At 38.7% G+C, this 25,357-nt stretch overlaps 1 protein-coding gene across 4 annotated transcripts in view; it reads right to left on the bottom strand.

Moving 5' to 3' along the window:
- LOC137260589 (kinesin-like protein KIF21A) overlaps positions 1–25,357 on the bottom strand; it is a 112,365-nt gene that overhangs the window by 38,265 nt on the left and 48,743 nt on the right. The window contains exons 7-28 of one of the 4 annotated variants that reach the window (XM_067798177.1): positions 21,973–22,101; positions 21,189–21,356; positions 20,120–20,235; positions 19,258–19,453; positions 18,538–18,730; positions 18,036–18,102; positions 16,812–17,042; positions 13,573–13,720; positions 12,977–13,049; positions 10,896–11,090; positions 10,319–10,518; positions 9,531–9,798; positions 9,052–9,143; positions 8,341–8,409; positions 7,827–7,898; positions 7,415–7,534; positions 6,865–6,966; positions 6,290–6,455; positions 5,526–5,577; positions 5,319–5,339; positions 3,476–3,551; positions 867–887 (exon numbers count right to left, since the gene is read on the bottom strand). In XM_067798177.1, coding sequence (XP_067654278.1) covers positions 867–887; positions 3,476–3,551; positions 5,319–5,339; positions 5,526–5,577; positions 6,290–6,455; positions 6,865–6,966; positions 7,415–7,534; positions 7,827–7,898; positions 8,341–8,409; positions 9,052–9,143; positions 9,531–9,798; positions 10,319–10,518; positions 10,896–11,090; positions 12,977–13,049; positions 13,573–13,720; positions 16,812–17,042; positions 18,036–18,102; positions 18,538–18,730; positions 19,258–19,453; positions 20,120–20,235; positions 21,189–21,356; positions 21,973–22,101 — 2,775 coding nt within the window. Of the gene's footprint in view, positions 1–866; positions 888–2,942; positions 3,031–3,475; positions 3,552–5,318; positions 5,340–5,525; positions 5,578–6,289; positions 6,456–6,864; positions 6,967–7,414; positions 7,535–7,826; positions 7,899–8,340; positions 8,410–9,051; positions 9,144–9,530; positions 9,799–10,318; positions 10,519–10,895; positions 11,091–12,976; positions 13,050–13,572; positions 13,721–16,811; positions 17,043–18,035; positions 18,103–18,537; positions 18,731–19,257; positions 19,454–20,119; positions 20,236–21,188; positions 21,357–21,972; positions 22,102–25,357 lie in introns of all 4 variants that reach the window. The other 3 variants (XM_067798178.1, XM_067798179.1, XM_067798180.1) reach the window with 3 other exon arrangements.

Raw genomic sequence — 25,357 nt, forward strand, 5'->3', positions numbered from 1 at the left:
CACCCCCTCTACGCCAGATTTTCAACAGACATCTGTCCAGTTTCACCAGTAATCCACAATTTCCTAAGACCAAGGCTAAAGCATTATGTGGAAAACTACAAAACTCCTGTCTACTACTACCAGCAACCGTTGTCAAAGGCCAAGAAAAGACTGACATCAGGAGATACCATCCAGCGAGGAACACTGACCAAGGAACATATCAGCTTGTTTTGGGGGATTTACTGATTACTGATCATCTGTGACATCCTCAGTCTCAGATAATACCAAGGTTTTCCATTAAAATCACCTACCAGGCCTAATTGCCCCTTCCTTCATTCTGACTGTACTCAGTCTGTGCTCATTAGAACTATTGTCCATGCTGAAACCAAAAACTGCTGATAAACTGTTTGCTTCCTTTCAGAAAAGTTCCACTTTTGTTACCTTCTTACTTCAGTTCTTATATGTACAAGAATCCCAGTATTCATTCAACTGATAGAGAAGTAAGCATAACTTGAAAAACATTTTTGCAATTACAACAAGAAAAACATTGGTATCCATAAATTCTCTCCATCATGACGGAAACCTGTTAACTAACCTTCAAATCTTAGTATGTGTTTAACACAGCATTTACTCTCCTTGTGAAGAGAACACAATTACTTTAGGAACCATGCTTGTATGTTTGATTTTCTGATGTTCAGTGCCATGTTTCAACAAGCATGTCTGTGCATTATAGATTTTGTTGGTGTGCCCTATATAGAGATAGATAGATACACATAGACCTTCATGCTGACTATAGGCCTGAGTGTACTGACCAATAGATGGTCAGACATACATGACAGTTATAGGGTTAAGATACAATACTATATGTTATACTGTTGTAGACCTACCCCAAAGAGACGAAAAAACAGCTGCAAGATGGAAATTTGGTTTTATTTTTTAGAAAATAACTATGTTTGCTTCTTCAGCAAGTTGCATAAATATCTGAAGGGTTATACACAACTAAAGATTAATAGAGGAAGAAAATGACTAGTTTAATCCAGAGGCAGGTTTTTATCATTTTTTTCTACAAATCTAACAAATTATACAAACATAAATCTTCCGATGCCCAAATTCATATCCCTCCAAAAGGTTCAACATTGTTTTCTGAAAAGACAAATCTGGTCCAGAATTCTTGTTTCCACATCCAATATTGTGAAGCACGTCACAATATATAGTGGGTGCACAATTTGAAATACACAAGAGAAACTGTTTCTGTCTTTCAAAATGGTGATACAGTTTGACATATTAGTACACAGTCTATTTTTATATCTGAAAAGGAAGGAACACATGAGAAATACAGTGGAACCCCATTTCTTTGGTGTCTTAGCATATCAATAGACCTGCATGGAAGAGAAACAGGTTGCCATAAATCCTCAAATATAAGTCCAACATTTATTTATTGTGAAAGACCCCGGACACTTAAGCGACCAATGCTTATATATAATGCAGGCATTTCTAAAAGGCACATGGTTGTTGGATTTCATATTTATAACAGGCCAGCATATATTCATGGATTTATGGTAGTATAACATTCCATGTTTTGTAAAACCAGGTGATATGGCATTTTCATGAGGTTCCACATGATTTCACAAGGAGCAAACAATGCAACAACACACATTGACACTAATGCCCATTCAGGTGAAGGAAAAACAAGTGATTCCCACACAGCTATTAGAGGAGAGTCTTTCAATGAAAAAGATCCTTATTTTTCTCAGTGATAGATTAAGATTTTCTTCACAGAAGCAGGTGAGAAGCACACTTGCCTTTTCCTTCAGCCTTATAGCAGGATGCCACACAAGAGACAAACATAGTAAGAACACTTAGTGAATCGTCCTCTGTATATGTCAGTGTTTCAATCTTAAACCATGTAATCAGTTAATGTGTGTTAATAAACAAGTAATAAACATCTGTTAGCACATGCTAAAGCAGCCTGATATAATTCCATGACAAAAGGTATTTGTACTCGAGTGTCCACTGCTACAAATCTTGGACAAGCTTACAAAATTTTGACTGGTAAATTATTTTTCAGCATCTGTGCTAGTGCTACTTGAATGTATTCCGAATGTTCACAGAATAGTTAGTTCTGCCCCAATAATATTCCAAAGTGTAAACATTACTGAAAAAAATAAAAGGAGACATTTCTCCTTAGAGATACAGATGACAAAACCCACAAAATTTGAACATTGACAATACAGTTACCTTGGACAGCTAGTTTCTGTAAACACTACCTGACATCAGACTCGGCCTGACCATACACGGCCACTTCCCAACCTTCTTAACTCTAGGTGTGATCATTGTTGTAGAGACTAAATATGGTAATGGTATATTTCCTCAAACAAAATCACCTTGTTTTGGTTTAGCATCAATACAATTCAATACCAATGATGTTGATTTGATTCATAATTTCAGAGATAAAAATTCAGTTCACGATATTGCATGCTCATGAAAGACAGTATATTGCACAGTTGCTCTCATGAGAAGAACTAAACCAATCCAATTCATGTCGTAACCTGTGAAGATCTGGGTTAGAATTCCTTTTCAGTAACTCATGCTTGTCATAACAGATGTTTAACTGGATTGTGGCCAGACTTGCTGACTTAGTTGAAATATGTCACTGTAACCCTGGTGCATAGATCAACGCTCATCAAATGGATCATTTGATTGTCTGGTCTAGACTCTAATTACAGACTGCTGCCATACAGCTCAGTGTGGCGTTAGAAGCCAACCAACTACTACATGTGGTTGGCTGAGACATGACTCTTTACAACTGATACACTGCAATAAACTATTTTGCAAGGATTCCCATCAGATCCACACATCTCTTCTCAGAACTGTCATAATGTCTACTAGCTATTTTTTAAAACAAAAGAGTTAAAAAGGTTGGGTGGCTTACAACATGGAGAGTTAAATAGTTATAAAGATACCTTTGTCACCAAGATATTAATAGGCAGCAGAGCAGCACTAGATTGGCCAGGCATCTGTACACACCTTGCTACCTCATTGGGAGCTGTCCTGAAGAGCGACGAGCAAGGGAGGTCACTAAGTCTACATCAGCCACACATAAAACTTGACTGGGGACAAACAGCACTACTTAATGAAATAACACCTTCACAGCTTGAGAAAAGTTACTTTCAAAGGCATTGGGGAAAACTGAATATCCTTTCTGCAAATAGCTTCTGTGCCACCATTTTAAGGCTGAGTAGAGATAAAGGATTTTAAAAGGAATTTCCACTTAGTAGATTTGACAGCAACCTAATTAAATGTTAACAGTTTCAACATTTGGTTGAATGAGACTGTTGATTATCATCTTTAACAATCTCCCGCATATTAATTCTCCATTGTAGTGATGTTTGTCCACCAGTTTCATAAAACAAAAATAGGAGTAAAACTCATTCCAAATTGACCACAAGCACCGCAGACTCAGCCTGATGATGAGTTGCGATATGTTAGTACTGACCTTTTCTTTCTTATTGGTTACATCCCCTGCTGATGGAGGTCCGACAAACACGGAGGGCAGAGGTGCCTCTAACATGCTGCAGCCAGAGATGAGGGGGGTGGGGTCAGTCACACAAACACAGCAGTCACAGAAACCACAGGATGTGCTCAGGGAACATACAAACTCACAATACATATAGCCAATGCCAGCATGGAAATAACTTCTGCAAATTTACACTGAAGCCACAAGAAAATTGCAATGAGGGAATGACCGATGAGTATGACTTCTGATCAACAGTTCATCCAAATATACAAAACTTTGGTATACAACCATAAACATTTACAAAAACAAAAGATAAACATTTGGCACATTTGAACAAAAGACTCAAATGCCTGAGTTAGAACTAGTTGCATGTTTTATAACGTTTGGCACGGATTACAATTTAAGGAGTATGTACTGACTACTAAGATTAAGATATATATATATAACATATCTCAGTGTTTCAATACTCATCAAAAGGCACTACAGAGAAACAATTTGGCGCGTGGAATTTGAAATATTGATAATGAAATCTGTGAGCACATCCTGATAACTAAGGAGACATGGTGCCGGCAAATCATTACGTCAAAATGCACAGGAAAATGATAAAAACACAAGTCTGTTCTAAAATAAATTAGTGTGCATTATTAATTATAACTACATGCACAAGCATCACAATATCTAAGAATGCTAAGTGTGCATGACATCACCTGACACAAGCTACCGTTTCAAGGAATGCTGAAGATACATACATCTACAAAAATAAACTTTATAAAATTCAACAAATAACATGTGTATAAAAGAGGCACTTTGGTGGAAAGGGAATCTAATGATCACAGTCGGAGAAGTTGGAAACCATGCAGACTCAATTGGCGTATAACTGAAGGGCGACAAAACAAATCAAGACTGCAGCCGCAAATAAACAAAAGTCACTGTTTTCACTGAATCCACAGGAAAGGTGCATGATGGGTAAGGATTTGGAAGGATGATACCAGTGGAGGGCAGCCGCCCCGAGTAGGGAAGAGAAGAAAAAGAAAAAAGCGTGTTAGTTTATAAACATCTTGGTTCAGATATATTAATATACAAGTGTTAAAACTTCATCAGTGTAAGCATGCTTTAAACTTTAAACATTTGTGACTTACGATTTCTTCAAAGCTGTTAGTAAGTTAGTACATAAGGTAAGTTAAAACTGAAACTCATAAAATGCTTTGTTTATTTACACACTGCTTTCTTTATGTACAAATATTTTCAGAAGAGTATGAAACATGTTTAAAGATAAAACAGAAAAACTGCTCATCAAGAAATGTTATATTTCATAAAATGTGATCAAAGTAGTCACCGAACATTGAATATATGAATACTTAGTTCAAAATGTGGCAAATATCAACATGTTAGCAAAAGTAATGTTAGCAATTAAAAAATAGGATATGTACTACAAAAAAAACCCCAACTTTTTCATACATCAAGTAATATGTTTGCATGAGAACAAATGTTGAAAAATTAATGGATGAATTTTGTTAGATAAGGTCATTGACTTTCAAGTTAATTGCTGTTCAAATACAGTTAGTAGTTAGGCAAATGGTAGTGACTTTTGTTGATTTGCAAATAATAACACATTGTGTTTACAAACACATAGGGTTCAAGACATGGGTTTTGTAAACAAGATGTAAACTGAACATCCAAGTCAAGTCAAAAAACCTTTTGTCCATCCTATCAATGACCAACAACCCTTACCATAACTGGTACAATAGAAGTTTGGGAATTTAGACCGAAAAGCACAGCCAGGATTGATACCAGATGGGATGAAACAATAGTTAAAAATTACCGTAAAAACTGCCTGGCTTTTCTGTAATGTTCAGGAATTTTAATATTTCAGAATAAATGAAATTGAGAAGTAAACAACTTTCACGACATAATTGTAAAAGTTTTACTGGTACTTGAAAAAAAGCCAACAGACATAAATTTGACCAACAGGGCCTTACAAATGACGACCACGATTTACTAACAGTGATGACGACTCTCTCTTACTCACCTTTCTGCAGGGGATGAGGATGCTGATGTTGTGCAGCTTTCAATGTCGAACTCTGCAACATCACCACATGAGCACCAAATACAGTCTTTGTCAATAACAGTCTCAAATCCAATCACAGTTAATAACAGCCTCAAATGGAAACTGGGCTCTGAGGAGGCTCCAAGGCCTAAACTTGTTGTCACAGATGATTAAACTGTGAGCGCATTGTTTTATGCTGCATTTAGAAATATTCCAGCAATATCTTGATAGGGGGACCAGAAATAAGCTTCACACATTGTACTCATGTGGGGAATCAAACCTGGGGTCTCAAGTGTCACAAGACAACGCTTCAACAACTAGGCTACCTCACTGCCCTGATTAAAATATTGAACAAGTGGTAACAATACATGGGAGACCATGTGACTCATAGCCAACTGATCCTGCTATCAATTAGAAATGTTTACAAATTTTACAACACATTTGGCAGGGTGTTTGTGTGCGAGCTCATCAAAAAGGAGACATATTTCTTCCAAACGCTGTAAAATATGTAAAACCTACTTTGTTGTCTGAAAACTGAAATTTCAACAGTCAAGCAAGCAATGAATTGTTACAAAAAAAGACTCAATTTCACACAAAGCATAAACTTGAAAGTGTAGATTACACTGACTGTTCACAAAAGAACATGAAACCTGGCCATTCCTCCTTCAAGCCCCTTTCTGGTGTCATGGTATCGCCGAGAGGATTCCGTTCCCACCCAGTCTCTCGTGTCTACAAGAATGTCTTACCATCGAGTTCATCATTGTTGGACATCAGATTGTCCACTTCTATGTCGACATGATCCATCATCATGTGTTTCAGCAGATCCTGTTGCAGGGTGTTGTTCAGCTCCGTCTGATGCAGTTTCGCTAACAACTCCTTGGACTCGGAATCCTTGAGAGCTAGAGCCATGCCCTGAACAACATAGCAGTCTTGTCAAATATGTGCTTGACATACACATGCCAACGCAAATGACACTAATTTCAACATTCTGAGGTATTTTGGATTCTGTCTGCTTCTATTCTTGAAGGTTCACCTTCTCCCAGAGAAATTTCGAAAATTTATTGGTTTTTGGACCTCACTCTCTAAATCCTTTGAACCTTACTATCTGTTTGATCCCTGTACCTACAAATTAACTGAACAGCATGATACATACACTTATAATACAACACTACCCTTTCAATGCTGAAAAATCCTTTTGAAGTAGCAAAAGGAACTATAAGCCTACAGAGGCAATTTGTTATGAGGAATATTGGCAATAGTGTGGGATAATACAGACGTTTTTATGGTGCTGTTGAAAATGAATTAAGAGAGGTAACTCTACCTTGTTGATTGAAAGTTGGAGGAAGTGTTCAAGAAGGTATTTGGCTTCCTCCAGTGTCACTGTGGAGATGACAGTACCAACATCCAGGTTCTCGGTCTCCTCCTGTCAACAGATCATTGTTACAATAATGCTGCAACACTCTATACAACATGGAAGAGCTTAGCAGATGCCTAACTTCCACCTTGTGTTCACTTCCCAGTTTGCACAAGCCTGTCATCCCCACAATGCAAGGATGGCGACAGGAAAATGTTTTAAGCTGAAAACCTAATACTGTATCATCGAACAGGGGTTCAGATGATTCACAAAATTGACCTGAATGAAATACAATCAGCAAAAGTCTGCGAATCAGGGGAAAATAGCCTTCCTTGATAAAGTCTGCTTCTACACAAATCATCCCTACTACCCAACCTTCACAAGCCTATGCATCATAACCTGCCAAAGCCATCCGATCTAACATACCTTGTACAGCCCATGCTATCTGCACTATTCCAGCTTGTTTAGCATCAGTGCCATGTAAATTATCCCTGCTATCCAAGCTCCACAAAGTTACCTTGGCTTCCTCCATCTGCATGATGTTGGTCTGACATTCGTTGATGTTGTCCTGGACATACTCAATCTGGTTCTTCAGACTCTGGATCTGGTCCCCCAGATCCCGGACAATTTCAGGATTCTGGGTATAACAAAAAGAAAAGCATGATCATCAATCTGTCAAGATTCCTAAAGGTTAAGCATCTCAATATTCAACTGATTGCTGATATGTCAGTGCTTTTCAACACTTCAAATTCTGAAAGATTCCATGTTTGACTGACTTATGTCCTTACTTCCAATTTAATGAAGATGGCTAACATTTCTGAAATGCAAGACAGTTACAAAGACTGTTAGCTTATCAACCCAGCAAACTGTGAGCAAATTCAGTGAGCCACTGTAAGTTATTATATAGGCCAACACAATCCATGACATACCCTCTGAAGTGCAATGTAGGAATCTCTTTTCTTGACAAATTTCTCCAGCTTCTTGCTTAACTTCTCCCTTTGCTGGAAGTAATACATAATATCATATAAGCAAGGGCAAATCCAGCATTGTTTTGAAGGGACAATTCAGATTACCCTTATCATTTAGACAAATGTTTCAGCCTGAGAAAAGGGACTTGTCTTGTCAGTAATTACGCCAAGTAATACCTGCTACATATTGAATCTTTAATATACTGAACAGCAAAAGAAACACAAGTTTCATCATACGATGAATCCAATAGTCTCTATTTAAAAACATGACGAAAAGGGACAGTTGTGTTTCTTTCGCTGTTTAGTATATATATCGTAAGATAACTTAAAATAGGATGAACACAAAAAAACCTGATCAAACTATTGTTCTCTTAAATCGAAGTAAGTGATCATTGTGTGAGTTGATGTTAGTTAGTGATATCAGATAGACATCCTTAGCAGACTGAACAGACTACTGAAAAATCAGGAGACTTACCTTCAGCCAGACATCCATGTCCTTCTCCATGTGAGATATCGTCTGACGTTTCGTTATCACAGATCCAACCTGAAACAAACAAATCATTAAAGTACAAAATCACATCCAAGACATGCATAGTGACAACAGGATTAATTAAGTTTCCTAAAAAAGGAAAAGGCATTTATAGAGCAAGGCAAGTTATTTCAAGTGTAAGGTTTTGTCCATAGAACTAAACATCCTCCAGTGTATATGTTCTGATAAGTCTCTACAATAACCTGGATGCACCTACGGCTTGGCCCAATAATTTTATTACCTCCCTTTGCTGGCTAAGCATTCTCACAGTAGCCAGTCAGCTAAGCCGCCCTTACAACCGAGCTTTCCAGTGTCACAAGAGACAGCAGTTGCAGATTTGGGGGGAAATCATACGCAGAAACTGACAGGTCCGAAACATATATATATATCCATCTACCTGTCTCAGAGAACCTCTGTATCGTTTGTGTTGCAAAGTTTAATTGGTTAGATTTAAGAAGCAAAAGTGAGTTGTGATTGGTACGCTCAACTTCCAAGCATAGACACCTGATCTGACTTAAAAAAGTCAGCCAAGGGAGGTAATAACATCTACAGCTCGACAGTGGCATCACCTGACTGCCCAATCCAATAATTCACCCTAGATAATTCAATCAGTTACTATCATGATCATTATGCAAATTCCATGCTCAATGTACTTACATTCCTCTCTATAATGTCCCACTTTTGTTTAGCAACTTTAGGAGAAAATTCATTTCTTCTTCGTCTTCGTGGTGATGAGGTAGATATAGGGTCTGAAATAATATCACATACATCAATGGATATCACTTTATACATACAAAAAACCTAGTTCTCTTAAAAATGTTTGTGTCAGTCAGTGCTTGCAGTTTAAAGGGTCACTCTACAATATTCCCATGAACCGAGTGAGCTAGTGAATAAGTGAACTTTTTATGGCACGTTTAACAATATCACAGCAGGGAACACCAGAAATGGGCTTCACACATTGTAACCAGGTGGGGAATCAAACCTGGATTCTCAGATAGACGAGGCAACGCTTTAACCAGTAGGCTACCCCACAGCCCCTACAGCCCCTGAAAGCAGCCCTCAAGTAATAAAGAGTAGCTTTCATATATAATCCAGTTATTACATATCAAATCTTCACAAAACAGAGATGTGTGTACCTATTGGAATGGTTGGTGCTTTCTCATATTTGCCGATGCGCCCAGCAGCACGTGTGGATAGGGGTTTCTGACGTTTCCGCAGTGCCTCAACCTCCTCCTGCTTCCGCCGCAACACCTGCTCCTTCTGGTTCTTTTCTCGCTCGAGGTTTCGGATCCGGTTTTCCTTTCGAGTAAACTCACGTCTCATCTGAGCAATCTCCTTGTTCCTGCGTGTCTCACTCTGCTTGTTTTTCTCACCGTCCTCTTTTATCTGCTTCATCAGTCGCACCTAGGAGTGTTTGAGTGACTGACTGAGAAAACGTTTTACTCTCCAAGGTTTTGGCTACAGCAGCCCAAATCTGGGCCACGTGTACAAATGATTGATATCATGAACAACATTGAGCCAATGCTTATGAAAACTATAGCAAACAAAAGACCTATCCTCCTTGGAGCCCACACTGGTATTCAACAAAGCAGTTATCAACACTTTTTCATTTATCAAGTTTTACCTGCCCATACTCAGTAGAGATGTTGTTGTGTGATAAGTCATGATAATGGTCAAAAATAGATTTGAGCAACTCCTTCAGGCATATCTATACATCACAAATTTATAGATTTACAATGGCATAGACCAACAAAAAAAATATAAAATTGAAATATTATGCTGAGCCCAAGGCCAAAGGCTTAAATCCATTTGTGTTTTGGCATTACTAGTGTAAATCCTTTCCTTAAAATCTAATGGAAGATCTCAAGTTTTTACTACAAGAAATTACTACAATCATAGCTTTCGTTATGAAAAGTGAACAAACCTTGGTCTTTTTCATCTCCTGCATTTCGTGCTGCAGAGTCTTGAGCTGCTTCTCGAAGTGACTCTGGTTGCGCACCATCTTGGCATGTTCCCTCTTGGCAGCCTGCATCTTCTTCAGCTCCAGCTGCAGATCTGCCAGCTTCTTGGCAAACTCATCCTTCACCTTCTTCTGCTTCTCAATGGACTCCGACTCCATCTGACCTGTAGCCAATCAGCAGACAGTGTGTAAGTGAGTGACTGCATAATATAATGCAGCAGTCAACATTATCACTGATGCTTTCAGAAAACTTTCCAACATTGGATAGGGCTGTGTTGTGCTAAACTTAATATTGCCTTGGACATTGGATCTCACAGCTTATCCCCATTAGATAGGATCTCGTCCATCTCTACTTACTACATCATCTGGGACCAATCCATCTCAAATTATCAACACTGGCTAAAATCTTGTCTCTCTGCACTTACCAACTTGCTTAGGATCTATCCCTGTCAACTTGTCCATCTCCACTTACCATCACTGCTTCTGACAAGACCCTCTAAACATACCAACATGGGATGGGATCTTGTCCATCTCAACTTACCAACATTAGATAGGATCTTGTCCCTCTCTATCTCCGTCTCCTTGATGCGCTGCTGCAGCTGTATCACTTTCTCCTCATACTGCTGCTTGATGGCATGGACCTTCTTCTGACTGTGTTCCAGTTCCTCGATAAGTCGCTGCTTGATGGTGATCTCACAGGTCAGTTCAGCCAGGTCCTCATGGATATGGTCAGAGTCTAGAAACAGCAGAATACCAATACATTTCCTGAAAAGTTATCTGATTCATACATACTTACCTACGTACAGTATTTAATAAATGAAAAAGATTTAATCAATTTTAAACATCTTAATTTAATCCTACCTTGTTGTTTTAAGTAGCTGACTCAAATGCATTCTAAAACAGACATACTGTTCTCTTTTCATAACAAATAATAACAATTACAATATCCTTTATCAATTAAAGATTGTCATGTATTCATGTATCATATTAAAATATTAAACTATCTTCAGTTAATCACCATTTCAAAGGTCTTAAGAAAGTCATGGCAAAAATAAATGCAATGGAATCATGTCAACAATCATGATTTCAATAGTACAGTTTAGAGCACTTATTGATATGGGCATCAATTCATGTTTGGTGACAGGTTGCTATTGGTCTACTGCTTCAGCTGTGGTTTGTGCACTGTATACTAAGCAATGACATTGGTGTCAGGGTGTGTCAGCAGATGTGGCCAGTACGAATTACCAGTTGTGTCAGAGTTCTTGAACACTATTTCTGAGTGCACATTTACCTGATCAGAGGATGGTCATTCGGGATTAAGTTATCTCACTTAACACTAATGACTTCCTAAAGCTATGACAGTGCCATGTTTGTCTACAAACAAAGCATTCAAAACAAGAACACAGCTTTTTACTATGGCATTACTAACTGGTTCGTATTTATATCGTACTCTCTACTCTGAAAAGAAATAGCATGCAAAGTCTTATACTATAGGTTACAGTTTCAACAAAATATTACTACTATGAATTTCCTAACATAGAGAAAGAAAGTTGTAAATTCACAGCATACATCACACACACACACCATAAAACCATTACATATCTTTCTCATCACAAACTCAAATGTCCTTAGAATGACAGACCACAGTGGTATATTGTTAGAAATTAAGTTTGAGGGTGCAAAAATGAAATGAATTCACTGAACAAATTCACAAACATAATACAGTGGCCAACAGTCCTTCCCGAAATAATAGTTTGTTTTGAATAAAATGTTGATGTCTTAAACAAAGATCTCGCCTTGAACACAAATGTATACACAATTTCCATGAACCTCTGAAGCTTAATGCCCAGACTTATGACAGAGATCTTAAAAAATACCTAGTCTTGATGTACTCACTGACCTGGAATCCCTTCATTTCTAATTCACAAATTTTTAAATACATCTCTGTGTGTCAAGAACTACTGGTGTAAACAATTTTCTACCTTCACAACATGTTTGTATAATTACATTCCTAAATGACATTGAATACATTGTGGTGTAGTGACCATTTTCAAGTCTAGCTTTGGACGATTCCAGAATGAGGAGACCAGGAAGAGGAAACTGTCAAGTACTCCCAACAAATCCGACTTGGCTGTACAAATGGGAATATTTTTTATTCATCCAAAGTTTAGGATAAATGCTGATATGTTGAAGCATTAATAACATCATTCCATCACTTTACCCAAACACATAGACTACTATGTTGGCCACTGCAGTATGGGACATGGTTCTGGTAGGATATATATTCTGACTGTGAAAAGCACAGGGGAGACAACTCTACCTGACCAGAAGCGACCATAATCCAGGAAAAGTTCAACTGTTAAGAAAATGTTACTCCAGTCTTAAAATATTGCTGACATATGTCCAAATTTGAAAACACAGTTAAGTTCCATATTTGTTACAACATTCTTGAGAAGAGAGACACTTAATTTCAAGCTGGCTTTAATTGTTTTTCATATTAAAATGCTGCAAATGTTTTGGTTTCACACCTTATATTTGATTCTGAAAGATTGGTGCAGGTGTTAATAGTTAATATCAATTAACTACTCTGTAAACTACATTGTCTACACTTAAGACACGTACCTTTATCTTCGGAGTCCGATTCAGAAGAGCTTACTTCATCTTCAGTTGTGTCTTCTTCATCAATGTCTTCAATCTACAGAAAAACAGTAACCCTGAGTCACTATTGTTTGAAATAATAAAAGTTGTTCATTTTGTCAGAATTTTGTTACTATTATTCAATACAAACAACACCACTATCAATTAACACTGTTCACTGCAAAGAATAGATCCACTTGAAATGCATTCACAGTGTTCTGAACACCGCTGACAGTGAAAGTGGTAAGGCTTATCGTACAGAGACTTGTTCTACAGATCAAATTAGCCAAACACTATGTTAGAGGGAATGAGTGAGTATGGCTTTATGCAGCCTTTCAGCAATATTCCAGCAATATCACAGCAGGGGACACCAGGAAAGGGCTTCACACTTTGTACCCATGCAGGGAATCAAACCTGGATCTTTCGTGTGTCAAGCAAACTAACACTAGGTTATCTCTCTGCCCCCAGCCAATGCCTTAACCCCCACATCACCTCCCCTGCTGCGACAACGTACTGTCCAGCAATAATGAACCAAGCCCACATCTATGTAATCAAAAACAAAACAAAAGAAGGATACTTACATCTTCCTCGTCATCTTCCTCATCCTCTGACTTCTCCTGACTCTCCTCATGCTCCACCTCTCCCACCTCTTCTTCCCCATTCTCCTCCCCCTCTGGCATTGCTGGCATCTCCCCACCTCCTTCTTCACCCTCATTCTCCTTATCACTTCTGGAAGCAGGAAGAATTTATTACAAAATAAGAAATAATAACCTGCAATACTCCACACCACAAAGGAGCATGCTCTCAGCACATGCAAACAGCCCAACATTATCACTCTGGAAAGCCCAAGTTGCATGCTGGGCACTAGAAGGTTGTAGTCACATGAATTCATCCCACTGTCAACCCATTTTCTGCTGGGTGAACAGAGGTAATTTTGAGCAACCTCACATGCCTAAGCTGAGACCTCATGTATTACATGTGCTTCATCATGGGAAAGGACAAAAGTCCTAGAAAGGCTCAGGTGTCAGCTGCCAAGCACAATCACCCTTCCTAGGACTCTTCACAATCAATGTTGCTTCCCTTCAACTGCTTGGTGACCTGAGCTCTATGTACAGGACCACACACCACCAAAATCTATATCAGATAGATATATTTAGGTCTTCAGACTGAAAGTCTGGAAGACCTACTGTTTTTGCCCGAATATTATTATTATTATTATTTGTACGAATTTTGTACCAGCTCTCCTGACCTAACCATCTGGGCCGATTTCGATCAAACTTTCAGGGATGATAGCCTGTATACTGAATGTTATACAATGAACAAAAAATGTGAAAAACTTCCACCCTTAATATCTCCAAAACTATAAGAGATAAATGGACCAAATTTTCACACAATGTAGCCATCCCGATTCCCCATCGATTCAACATGTAAAAAATGTTAGCCGGCAGGTGAAATTTTGCGCTATTTTGAAAAAACTGAAATTTTCGCCGATTTTCGCGTTTTGACAGTGCCTGAAAATCTTCTCCAGAACAGCATATGGCACAGTCAGGTTTGACACACCATTAGAAAGCCCATACCCTGGAAAGCTTAATTTGTTCAAGGCATCGTGATATCTTAAATAGTTTGGGAGTTATCGCCCTTCAAAGTTGGTCAAGTTTTCAAAGACGCATTTTGGTAGGGTTCATTAAAATGTCATAACTCTGCGAAAACACACCGGATTTCATCGTGTATGGTACCAAACTGTAGCTACTTGAATGGGGAACATCTTTGCTTCACATTATGGTTATGTAAAAATCAATACTTACGTCACAATTACGAAGGAAAGAAAAAATGCCCATTTCCAGCCAAAATCAACTTAAGTTTTAACAAAATGTTCCTGTCCCACTGTGAGAGGCAGAAATCTATTTTTAACGCCGCTATGGCACACTCAAATTCAAAATCGAGTTTCCCTTCAACTGCATTACACTGAGTTAACAATGAATGGTCACAGAAATACAGGAGCGTTAAGGAAACAGTCGATCGTGGAAAAGTCAGTGAGTTGAGTTTTACGCCGCAATCAGCATTACTCCAGCTAATGATCAACAGCATGAGCATCGATCTGAGCAATGTGGAACCTATTAGTTTGAATATTGCTTTACGTCGCACTCAGCAGTATTAGTGGTATGGAAATGTCGGGTTCTAATCTTTCCAGTAGTTTGTATATTGCTTTACGCTGCATTCAGCTGTATTCCTGCGTTACACTGGCATAACAGCGAATGTTCACAGAAATACATGAGGGGTAAGGAAATAGTCGATTCTGTTACAGTGAGTGAGTTGAATTTTACGCTGCACTCAGTAGTATTCCACCTACATGGCTGTTGTCTCTAAATGAACGAATCTGGACCAAACCATGCAGTGATCAACAGCATGAGCATCGACATGCACACTTTGGAACCTATTAGTTTGTATATTGTTTTACGCCGCACACAGCTGTGTTGGTGTTGTGGAAATGTCAGGCTCTAATCTTTCCAGTAGTTTGTATATTGTTTTACACCGCACTCAGCAGTATGCAAAGTATATGGCTGCAGTCTGTCAATGATCGAGTCTATACCTGACAATCCAGTGATCAACAGCATGAGCACCGACCTGCGCAATTTCGAACCTTTTAGTTTGTATATTGTTTTACGCCGCACTCAACAGTATTTCAACTATATGGCTGCGGTCTGTCAATGATCGAGTCTATACCAGACAATCCAGTGATCAACAGCATGAGCATCGACCTGCGCAATTGGGAACCTATTAGTTTGTATATTGTTTTACGCCGCACTTAGCAGTATTCCAAGTATATGGCTGTCGTCTGTCAATGCTCGAGTGTGGACCAGACAATCCAGTGATCAACAGCATGAGCATCGACCTGCGCAATTGGGAACCTATTAGTTTGTGTATTGTTTTACGCCGCACTTAGCAGTATTCCAACTATATGGCTGCGGTCTGTCATTGATCGAGTGTGGACCAGACAATCCAGTGATCAACAGCATGAGCATCGACCTGCGCAATTGGGAACCTATTAGTTTGTGTATTGTTTTACGCCGCACTTAGCAGTATTCCAACTATATGGCTGCGGTCTGTCATTGATCGAGTGTGGACCAGACAATCCAGTGATCAACAGCATGAGCATCGACCTACGCAATTTGGAACCTATGACCTACAAACAAAACAGTTAGTGTTTGGGTAATGTCAGGTTGTCATCTTTCCAGTATTTTGTATATCTGACTTTGCCATCCATTTTTTTTTTTTTTTTTTCCTGCTGTTTGTGAAGTTTGTGTTCGTGTCAGCATTGTTGACTTTGTGCCAGATTAATATAAAAAACACTGGAATAGACAGTCCAGCTGGCATCCAAAGAAACTGTTCAAGTGAGGATAGCCACGGTGGGTGTATGGAGGAAGTCTGAAGACCGTCAGTATTGCCCTTGAGGCAATCCTAGTTATCACTGACCTGATTAAGAAAACATACATTCAGTGAATTCTAAGATAAATCAAGATAGTGCACTTAAAAGAAATATCATCTCTGAAATAGACTTTCCGGACAATGTTTTAATTTTGTTTGTGTGTTGCTTAAAACCAAACTCGACAACATTCCAGCTATATAGTCAGTAAACAAACGAGTCTGAATCATGCCACAACGTGGCTGAGAGCATGAGCATAAATACCCAAGAAAAATATACCACAGTTAGCCAGGCCACCTACTGTAACCTCCCCATAACTAGCCAATGGTAACAGGGATCCATCCTGAACTAGAATCCCAGGGAAAACTGTCGAGCTTCAAGGTTTCCAACACTTACCCCTGATTAGATTGTCTTGACTTGGACCTCTTCATTTTCTTGAGCTTTTTGACATCCTTCTTGGCCTCCTCAATGAGAGCCATGACACTATTGTCGGGTGATAAGGGGTAGTCGAACCCCCCAGACGATGGGAATGTGGTGGACATTGGACTGACCATCAGTCGAGACGGACTACGCACAGAATACTTTTGGGCTTGAGTAACCATAGACGATGACTCAGCTAGCTTGGCCCTGAAAACAGAAACCACATATTCTCATATCAAGTACAGACAATTAGCAACATATCTACTATACTGGGACAAAAATCATTATCCTGTTAAAACAAACACAAACCTGAACCTATTCATCACCACTCACATTCTGCGCTCGATTCCAAACAGACAGTGCTACAGTTAATGAAGGACGCTAAGGGGGCAGCGAGAGTGTTTATTTCACAAAGCGACATAGAACCCTGAAAGGCTGAGGATGAGTCTGACACCATGTACTAAGAAGCAGAGGTATTCCATATCCCCCTTAAGCCAGCATTTAAACATATTACCACCTGACTGGGTGAATGTGGTTTAAATATTCATCCAATATGACTGGTTTCATACACTAGGTTAGGGACAGGGTATGAGCCAGACATTTTATCGAGATCCATCTTCTGGAGTATGTACTCACCTGACTATCCATTCAACAAGGGTATATTATTAACAATGGTAATAGTATGGGGCTCACATTTTCGAAGCTCTCTTAGCACTAAGACAGCTGTAAGTGTCATATATTAGCATTTATCTTACCTCACACATGAATGTCGCTTTCTGATTGGCTAAGTGCTATTCTATTATTTTCAATGTACCCCGCTTACAGGCGATGTATGAGTTTCAATGTATACCGCTGGGAATTCCGAACTCTTCTGGTGCCTCATGGTAGTACTTTTTTAGCTCGAATAACATTGAATCAATGACATTGAAGCACAGAAATTACCGATGTTTTGCGATTGAAAATCGATGGAAGGGAGATAACTCTTTGCCTTTATCTGTTTACCTTGTGTCGTCTGCAAAATGGCGATTCGCCTCGCACTCAACAGAAGTGCTTCAAATAGTTCAAAATTAAAATTCAGGTGTTCAGTAAGATAAATACGGTGTTCGGTGAACAACTTCTAATGACAATCTTAGCGCTAAGAGAGCTTTGAAAATCTAGGCCTAGTATGTTTCAGTTCATGTTGTCAGCTGATATATTCACCTCAAATCCTCAAGCTCCTTCACATAACCAGTAATTAAGTTGGTCACCTCCTCATTTGACGTCTCGCCTGTAAGACAAGAAATACATTGTTAGTTTATGAAAAATGACCAGAGAAGGTGAGTTGGGTTAAAGACAGTCTTAGCATGAGAGGAAAGTCCTGGAGGACACTGCTTACGATAATACTTTAGTGAAAACCATGAACATGGTTCCCACCGCACCACAGTTGTGGTGCCTTTGACCATTGGGCCACACACTCTCAACATTAATCAGAAATGACACGTGCAGGTCACAATACAAAATCACCTGCACTTTGTTTTCTTAGGAAGGATAACAAATTATGGGTGGACAACTTCTGTATTGCCATGAGAAAGTTGTTCATCCATATATTGTTATCATTCCTTACTGCCCCAACTTCTAAAGGCCTCTTAAGGAAGTTATTCTATTTTCTTCTTATGCAATCAGCTCTGACGTTGCAGAACCACACACACATGGGCAGACATACCATTAGCACCCGTGACAGAAAGAACAGCTTTCTCTGCCAGTAGTTGAGAGTTCCTGGCCTTTAGTGTCTCCACTGTGTCGTTCAGAGCCTTCACTCTCTGGCGCAGCTTGTCGTTCTCCATCAGCAGCATGTTGTTCTCATGGTGCAAATCACTCATGCTTGACACACCATCAGAGCCAACGACAAACTTGCCCTAAAACAATCATCATCCCTACACTATTGACAAAGAGAAGGTTTTTTTCCATTTTCCATTTATTGTAAAAGTGTAGAAAAGCATAGACGTTGGTTCATGTGTTAGTTGCATGTTTTTAATCTGTATTGTGAGAAATAACAAGAAAGACTGCAAGTTGCAAAGTTCATGTGCTGAAATTGAACCTCTCAATATACCATTATTATATACCATATTATCTTATCTATTTTGTGTGCAGTCATCATGTAAGATTAAATTAACAGGGTATTTACAAAAATTTAGGAATATTTGTACACAATAGCATTATTAGGATTTGAGTTTTCACACAAACATATGCAAAATTGACACAGATACGTAGCTTATCTCTACTAGTTGTAGATACAAACCACAGATTATCATCTAAGCATATGTGACAGAAACAAACTTTATTTGACTCAGGAATTCTGTCTGTCTCTGTCTGCACACTGTATAAATACTTATTATCATAAAATTAGATATAAATACATTAAAGTACTCATTAAATATATTACCGCCTTATAGTCTATAAGCTCCTGCTGCAGGTTGGCTATCTCTGCCCGTAGAGCAGCCATCTGTTTGCTGGCCTTGTCTTGGTTAGCAATCACCTTGTTCTTGATGTTCTTAGCACGGTTGGCATACTTCAGTGTGTTGAGTGTCTCCATGAAATCCCGGTCAGACGGAGAAATACAGGCAATCATCAGAGTGCGACTGAAATAAAGGAGAAAGAAAAGTTGATTTACAATACAACTGAGATGGAGTTTCAGGAATTAAATTACCATGAATGTAATCTGAAATGTTAAGAACATGGCATTAGGCCATCAGAACCAGAGACATTTAAGCAAATAAGGTCTTTAAGCCCCCACTTAAAAAAGTGTTGTCTATTGTGACAAATAAATGGACATGGATAACAACAGGCCATATGGATCTCTACAACTTTGAAACCACAGGATGAACACAAGATCCTCTTGCCGACAGAAGCATGTTTCAAACACTGGCCCAGTCAATAGTTTGAATTTTGAAGATTATTATTAATGGAACTCTGGAAATGAAGTTTGTTGGTGTTTAATGAAACATTTGACAATATGCCAGCAATATGGTGCACTCTGTAATTAATAAGTCTCAACCAAATAGTCTCTTGATCAACAACATGAGCATTTTTTCATGCAATTGAGTAAAACTACATGAATCAACCAGCCAGTGAGCCTGACAATGACCTCTCATAACAAGCAAAGGGTTGGAGAAGACCAATTTTAACTCAAATCTTCACAGTTTTAGAAAGAAATATTGACAGAAATACTGCTGAGTTAAAGAACTGAGTAAGAACTGTCAAATTCTTATGTACTGTGAGCAGCACTGTCTGGAAGTTACTCTCACCTGTTACCACCAAGTGAATCTTGTAACAGTCTTGTCAGCTTCGAGTCTCGGTATGGCACATGTGAACCTTTCTTTAATTTGTCTCCTAATGCTGATATCACATTACCTAATGCAAGCTGAAAATAAATCAGTCTGTGCAAGATTACTGACCATCAACAACTATACAACAGACATCGAACTGAAATGAGACAGAAAAATTCATGTTTCTCTTATGTTCGTTTTAAGTACTGATGACAAAGAGTGAATGACAAGTATGGTCTTACACCACTCTAACCAATAATCCACCGATATCACAGCTTGGGGACATAAAAGTCTGTGTTGTGACAATGTCAGATTCATTACATCTTCTCTGAGGAAAACCAACAGTACCATTACTAACAGACATCAAATACAACAAGGTAAATGTAGGATTACAATACCACTGAAGTATGCACACAGTGTTGTCAAAGTCATCAGGACATGGACACTGAACATACATCTCTCAACAGCAGTGAAAAAAAAATATACCTTTCAAACAAAGTGGACATACTGAATTTACAAAATTGCTAAAATACAAATGATGAGAAAACATATGTTGTAGAAAAACTCAGCTAAAATAAGACAATTTATTCCATTCCTTTGGGAATGTTTCATCTATATGGATATATATTACTTTTTCTCATATGCATTGGCAATGGCCAGTGGTACGCATGCAAAATATCCCTTTTTTTACTTTTTATAATGATATATATCCCCATCTGTCTCACTTATTATATATTGATGAAAGTTATTTAACAAAGTAGTGAGCAATATAACAGCTCTATGTCACATTGTCCTATAAATAACCAAGCATGGACATGAGAAACCAGTGATGGATATTATGACAACATCCTAAGTTATGAAGATTTGATTACATGCTCCAAGTCTGAAATCCTTATCAATTTGATCTTCAATCACTAGACTAGATTTCTTCATGTTCACAATACTGAAAAACATAAGCTTGATTGACAGGTGACACACCTATTGACGCATCTGTTAACTAGACGCAATAACACATAGCTGAATAATGAGATCCTGAGACCATCCCTACCAGGCCACAGTTGATGGATATGCCCTCCTTGGCTCTCTCCCCTGTCGCTCCAGTTCGTTTCAACCTCTCGGACCCGGCCAGATCTACAAAGTGGAACTTGGCAGTCAGGGTTTCGAACTCATTGATGGACTGCGTGGAGTCAGTGTCCTTGCCCTCATCCAGCAAAGGCTGAAATCAGATTAGTCCATTAGATTTTAGACTCATAAATACTGCATTACTTACTCCTTTAATACAATGAAAGGAGGCTTGCATATTTGTCTCAAAGTATACCAATGTTCATGAGTGATCAAAAGTGTGAGTGACTGAGTTAGGTTTTACGCCACCTTTAGCAATATTCCATCAATATCAGGGCGGGAAGGTACCAGATATGGTGCCATTGGACATAACACAATATGTGGGGAATCAAACCTATATCTTCAGTGTGATGAATGAACTCCTTCACCACTTCGCTAAAATGCCTTGACAACTGCTTAAAGTGACTACAGCCCAGTTACATAAGGCAAACTTTGCTCTAAAACTATTGCAAGTCTGAGCTAAGAGTATGGGATTTATAACTAATGTAGCTCTAAGATCACTTTGTGCAAGAGTGTCCAGGACTGCAGATGTTTTATCATTTTGAAGATCCGCATAGTAAAGTCCCCTAAGGATAATATCTCACAACACTGGAATCCAAATACGTGATCTGCAGATCCTTACACATCAAAGGCAAATGAGCAAACAATGATCAGTTAGTCCATCCATGCCTCACTAGAACCTTGACAAATTCACATAAAAATACGGTTACCTCCTCCTTGACCATTCTGTGCTGCTTGATGTGCAAAGTGAAGATGGCGTGGGAGCGTGATGACTGGACGTTCATGTTGGTGCTTGCAGTGGCTCTGGACAGGGCTCCAATGTTGAGACACTTCATTGTCTGGAAAATACAACAGCAGCTTTAACCAGCCTTGAATAAAATTCTACAGACATTTTCTCCTGTTATTACATGTCTCCTTGTCAGCATGTCCTGTAAAAGGAACAAATGCATGTCAGCTGTTAAAACACCATGTCTGTTCTGTTACGATGTTAACTGGATAGTTGACGTTAATCACACAGCATGGTTTCAGTGGTCCCGGTGGTTTTGAAAATTGCCGATGGCTTATGCTGACAGCGTCTGAAAATTTCGGCTGAACCGGATAGAAAGTAATCAGTATTAATACTGTAATACTGTCACTAAATGTGTTGCAGGGTGTGCTGTGTGTTGCTTGTTGTTTGAAAATATGTTCATTAGACCTACATTAAATACAATTATTGATTCGATGACATGCTGAGGCAATCAGAAAATGATTTCAAGGAGGTCCAACTACATTCAATAAATGTGTTCAGAATGTCATTAAATAAATTGAATAAACTGATGAATAAAATCAACAACAGCATTCATAAAAAGTTGTGAAACGTACATATAAATTACTCTGTCCATCCTTTTGAGCGATCGTGTAATGTAAGTCTAGTCACTGCACTGACAAGTGACAGTCTTTACGCTCAGACATGATGTTTAATTAAGAAACGTGGATGAAATATATTTGTCACAGGTCATAAAGCAGCACGATATGTCCAGTAGGTTCCATAATTTACATATTGATAGAGATTTCTTGCTTAATTCTTTCAAAATACCATTACTTTACCCAAAACATTGGTCTAAATCTAAAAGTTTTCGTTTACGAGGACAACATGACTGTAATATGATTGGCTGCCTTGGGCCCCATGCCTGATTTTGGCCAATCGCAATTCCTATAGCAGACGCATTCTAAAACGCATCATTAGAAACCAATTTTTATCCAATGAAATCACTTCATACAACTGTGAAAATACTCTTGGTGAGGGTACAGTCATATAGTTGATAATCACAACTTTCGAACGATACCTGCCATCAAGCGAATTGGTTCACATTTTATTCATACGAAGCTTATAAAACGAAGGTGTTTTCCACTATTGTGTCAAGTTAGTGAGTGGAAAGCTTCTGATAACGGAAAATGGGCGACTATTTATACTTTTTAAGATATCTTTTATGATAATTCTCTGATTAGGTAAACATGACAAAATAAAAGAAAAGGCACGCAGCTGTTATGACATGTCACAATTGGAAAAAAGACATCACCATATTTTTCCATACCCTTAATCACTGGATTAGATGTTTGACTTTGCATCTAATTTGTTCCCGAAAAGAACCCTGTCAGTGTATGTTGATCCTTTTTATTACTGGAAGCCATTTTTTCACTAAGCACGCAATGATTACCACGTGGTACAGCTACAAATAGAAATCGGGGCGTGGCAGTGAGCGACTGTCTGTATCAGCCAATCACATGGCATGGCTTGATCTGCATATGCGCAATGTGCTAAAGTCTAGATCTAGATGTGCCAAAACATTGTTTTTAACTGCAATTATATCAAATTTATCAATAAAAGGCAACTCAATGCAATGAAAAATTTACAGGCAGCAGCTACCGACGGCAGCTGTTTTGTGCCACTTCAGCAATATTCCAGCAACACTGCAGCAGGGGACACCACAAATGGGCATCACACATTGTACCTAATAGTATGTGAGGAATAATACCCAGGCCTTTGGCATGACAAGCAGACTCTTTAACCAATAAGCTACCCTACCGCCAATAAGGCATTATGAAGTGCTCACTCAGGGAAAGACAATAAGGAATGTATTGTATAATCCTGTACATTTGTAAACCAGCTATTCAATTCAGTCAATATCCAATCAATTCAGTTTATGTTAAGTGTCTGTGCAAGACTCAAAATGAGGAACTAAACAGATACTTGATATTGTACATGCAATACAATGTTTATAAGTCATACTAACCCAAAGAGTACACATTGTTGGGAACCTACAGCAGTGCCATCCAAATTTGGAAAATTGCCATGACAAAACAGCTCAAGGTCATGGACACTGATCAGCCACTGTAAAACCATCAATTTTATCACCTACAGAACAGAAACTAAATGACAGCTCAGTTCTTTTCAAATAACTTTTCAAGTGTAACGTAAGGTCTTTTGATCATTTATCAAAGCATTAAGCATTGTAACCAAGAACTGGTGTCACTGAGATTCAAATTCACTCAAATCAATATCAAAGTAATCAAGTCCTATTGCATCTCCAAAACAGTCCATATTATGTTGTCAGCAATATCTAATTAGGCACAGCTCTGAGTCTGTGTATTTGCAAAGCTGATGGGTATGGGGGCAGTGCATGGTTCTCAATAACACTTTACATGGGTTTAGGCAATCAAAATATACACATGACTAACAGAACAGCCAGCAAAATGGAACAATGCCAGGAATTTATTCCAGCTCCCTCCATCACAAAGTACTGAAAGCAGCCCAAGTGTTATCAAGTCCCTTAGTCTCACTGATATATGAGAGAATCAATATAGAATTTCTGTAAGATAGCAGTACTAATGGTTGGGGTTGCATGGACAAATAGCTCTGAAGTCACAATCAGCAACTGTACATTGTAGCATGGGACTCAATAGCTGATGACCTTCCTGATGGGTACGGGTATCAAAGCTGTCCATCTGCATTTCTCATGGGCCAGCTAATTACAGGACCCAACCCTTAATGTCTGATCAGTACTGATTAGTTGCTTCAATATCCTCCAAGTTCAGTTCTTTCGGTAACATATGAAAGAAGTGATGAAAACTGATGATCAAAATGCTGGCAGTATTCCAGTAGTGGTCTGAAACAGCCACAAGGGTATTCAGCTAGATGTGTATCTTTGTGACGACATGCAGGAGGGGACAGATCGATCAATGGAAGTAAGACGCTTCTGTGCTTGAAGGTAAAGCCACTTCCACAACTCACCTCTTTCCTCAGGCAGTGGGTCTAATTAATGTTACATGTATCTACAGGCTGGCATTAATACTCCATCAACGTGGAGTGTGTCCAGCAATGATACAGTGACTGTGTGACCTGACCTCTATCTTGCACTGCAAGTCTATCACAGATTTACAAAACTGTTTCCTGTCCCATTGGTGAATAAAAACAACAACCAATAAGAAAACTGGTTACAAAGAACAATGTCCTGCAGTATCTAACATTGTCAACATAGGAAGCAATTAGGAGACCTGTTGTGACGCCTAGTTGGGACAATCAAAGTTGTTGTTCACCAGTGTTGTCAATGTTCG

Source organism: Haliotis asinina, chromosome 14 (assembly GCF_037392515.1).
Source record: "Haliotis asinina isolate JCU_RB_2024 chromosome 14, JCU_Hal_asi_v2, whole genome shotgun sequence".
Classification (NCBI taxonomy): Eukaryota; Metazoa; Mollusca; class Gastropoda; order Lepetellida; family Haliotidae; genus Haliotis; species Haliotis asinina.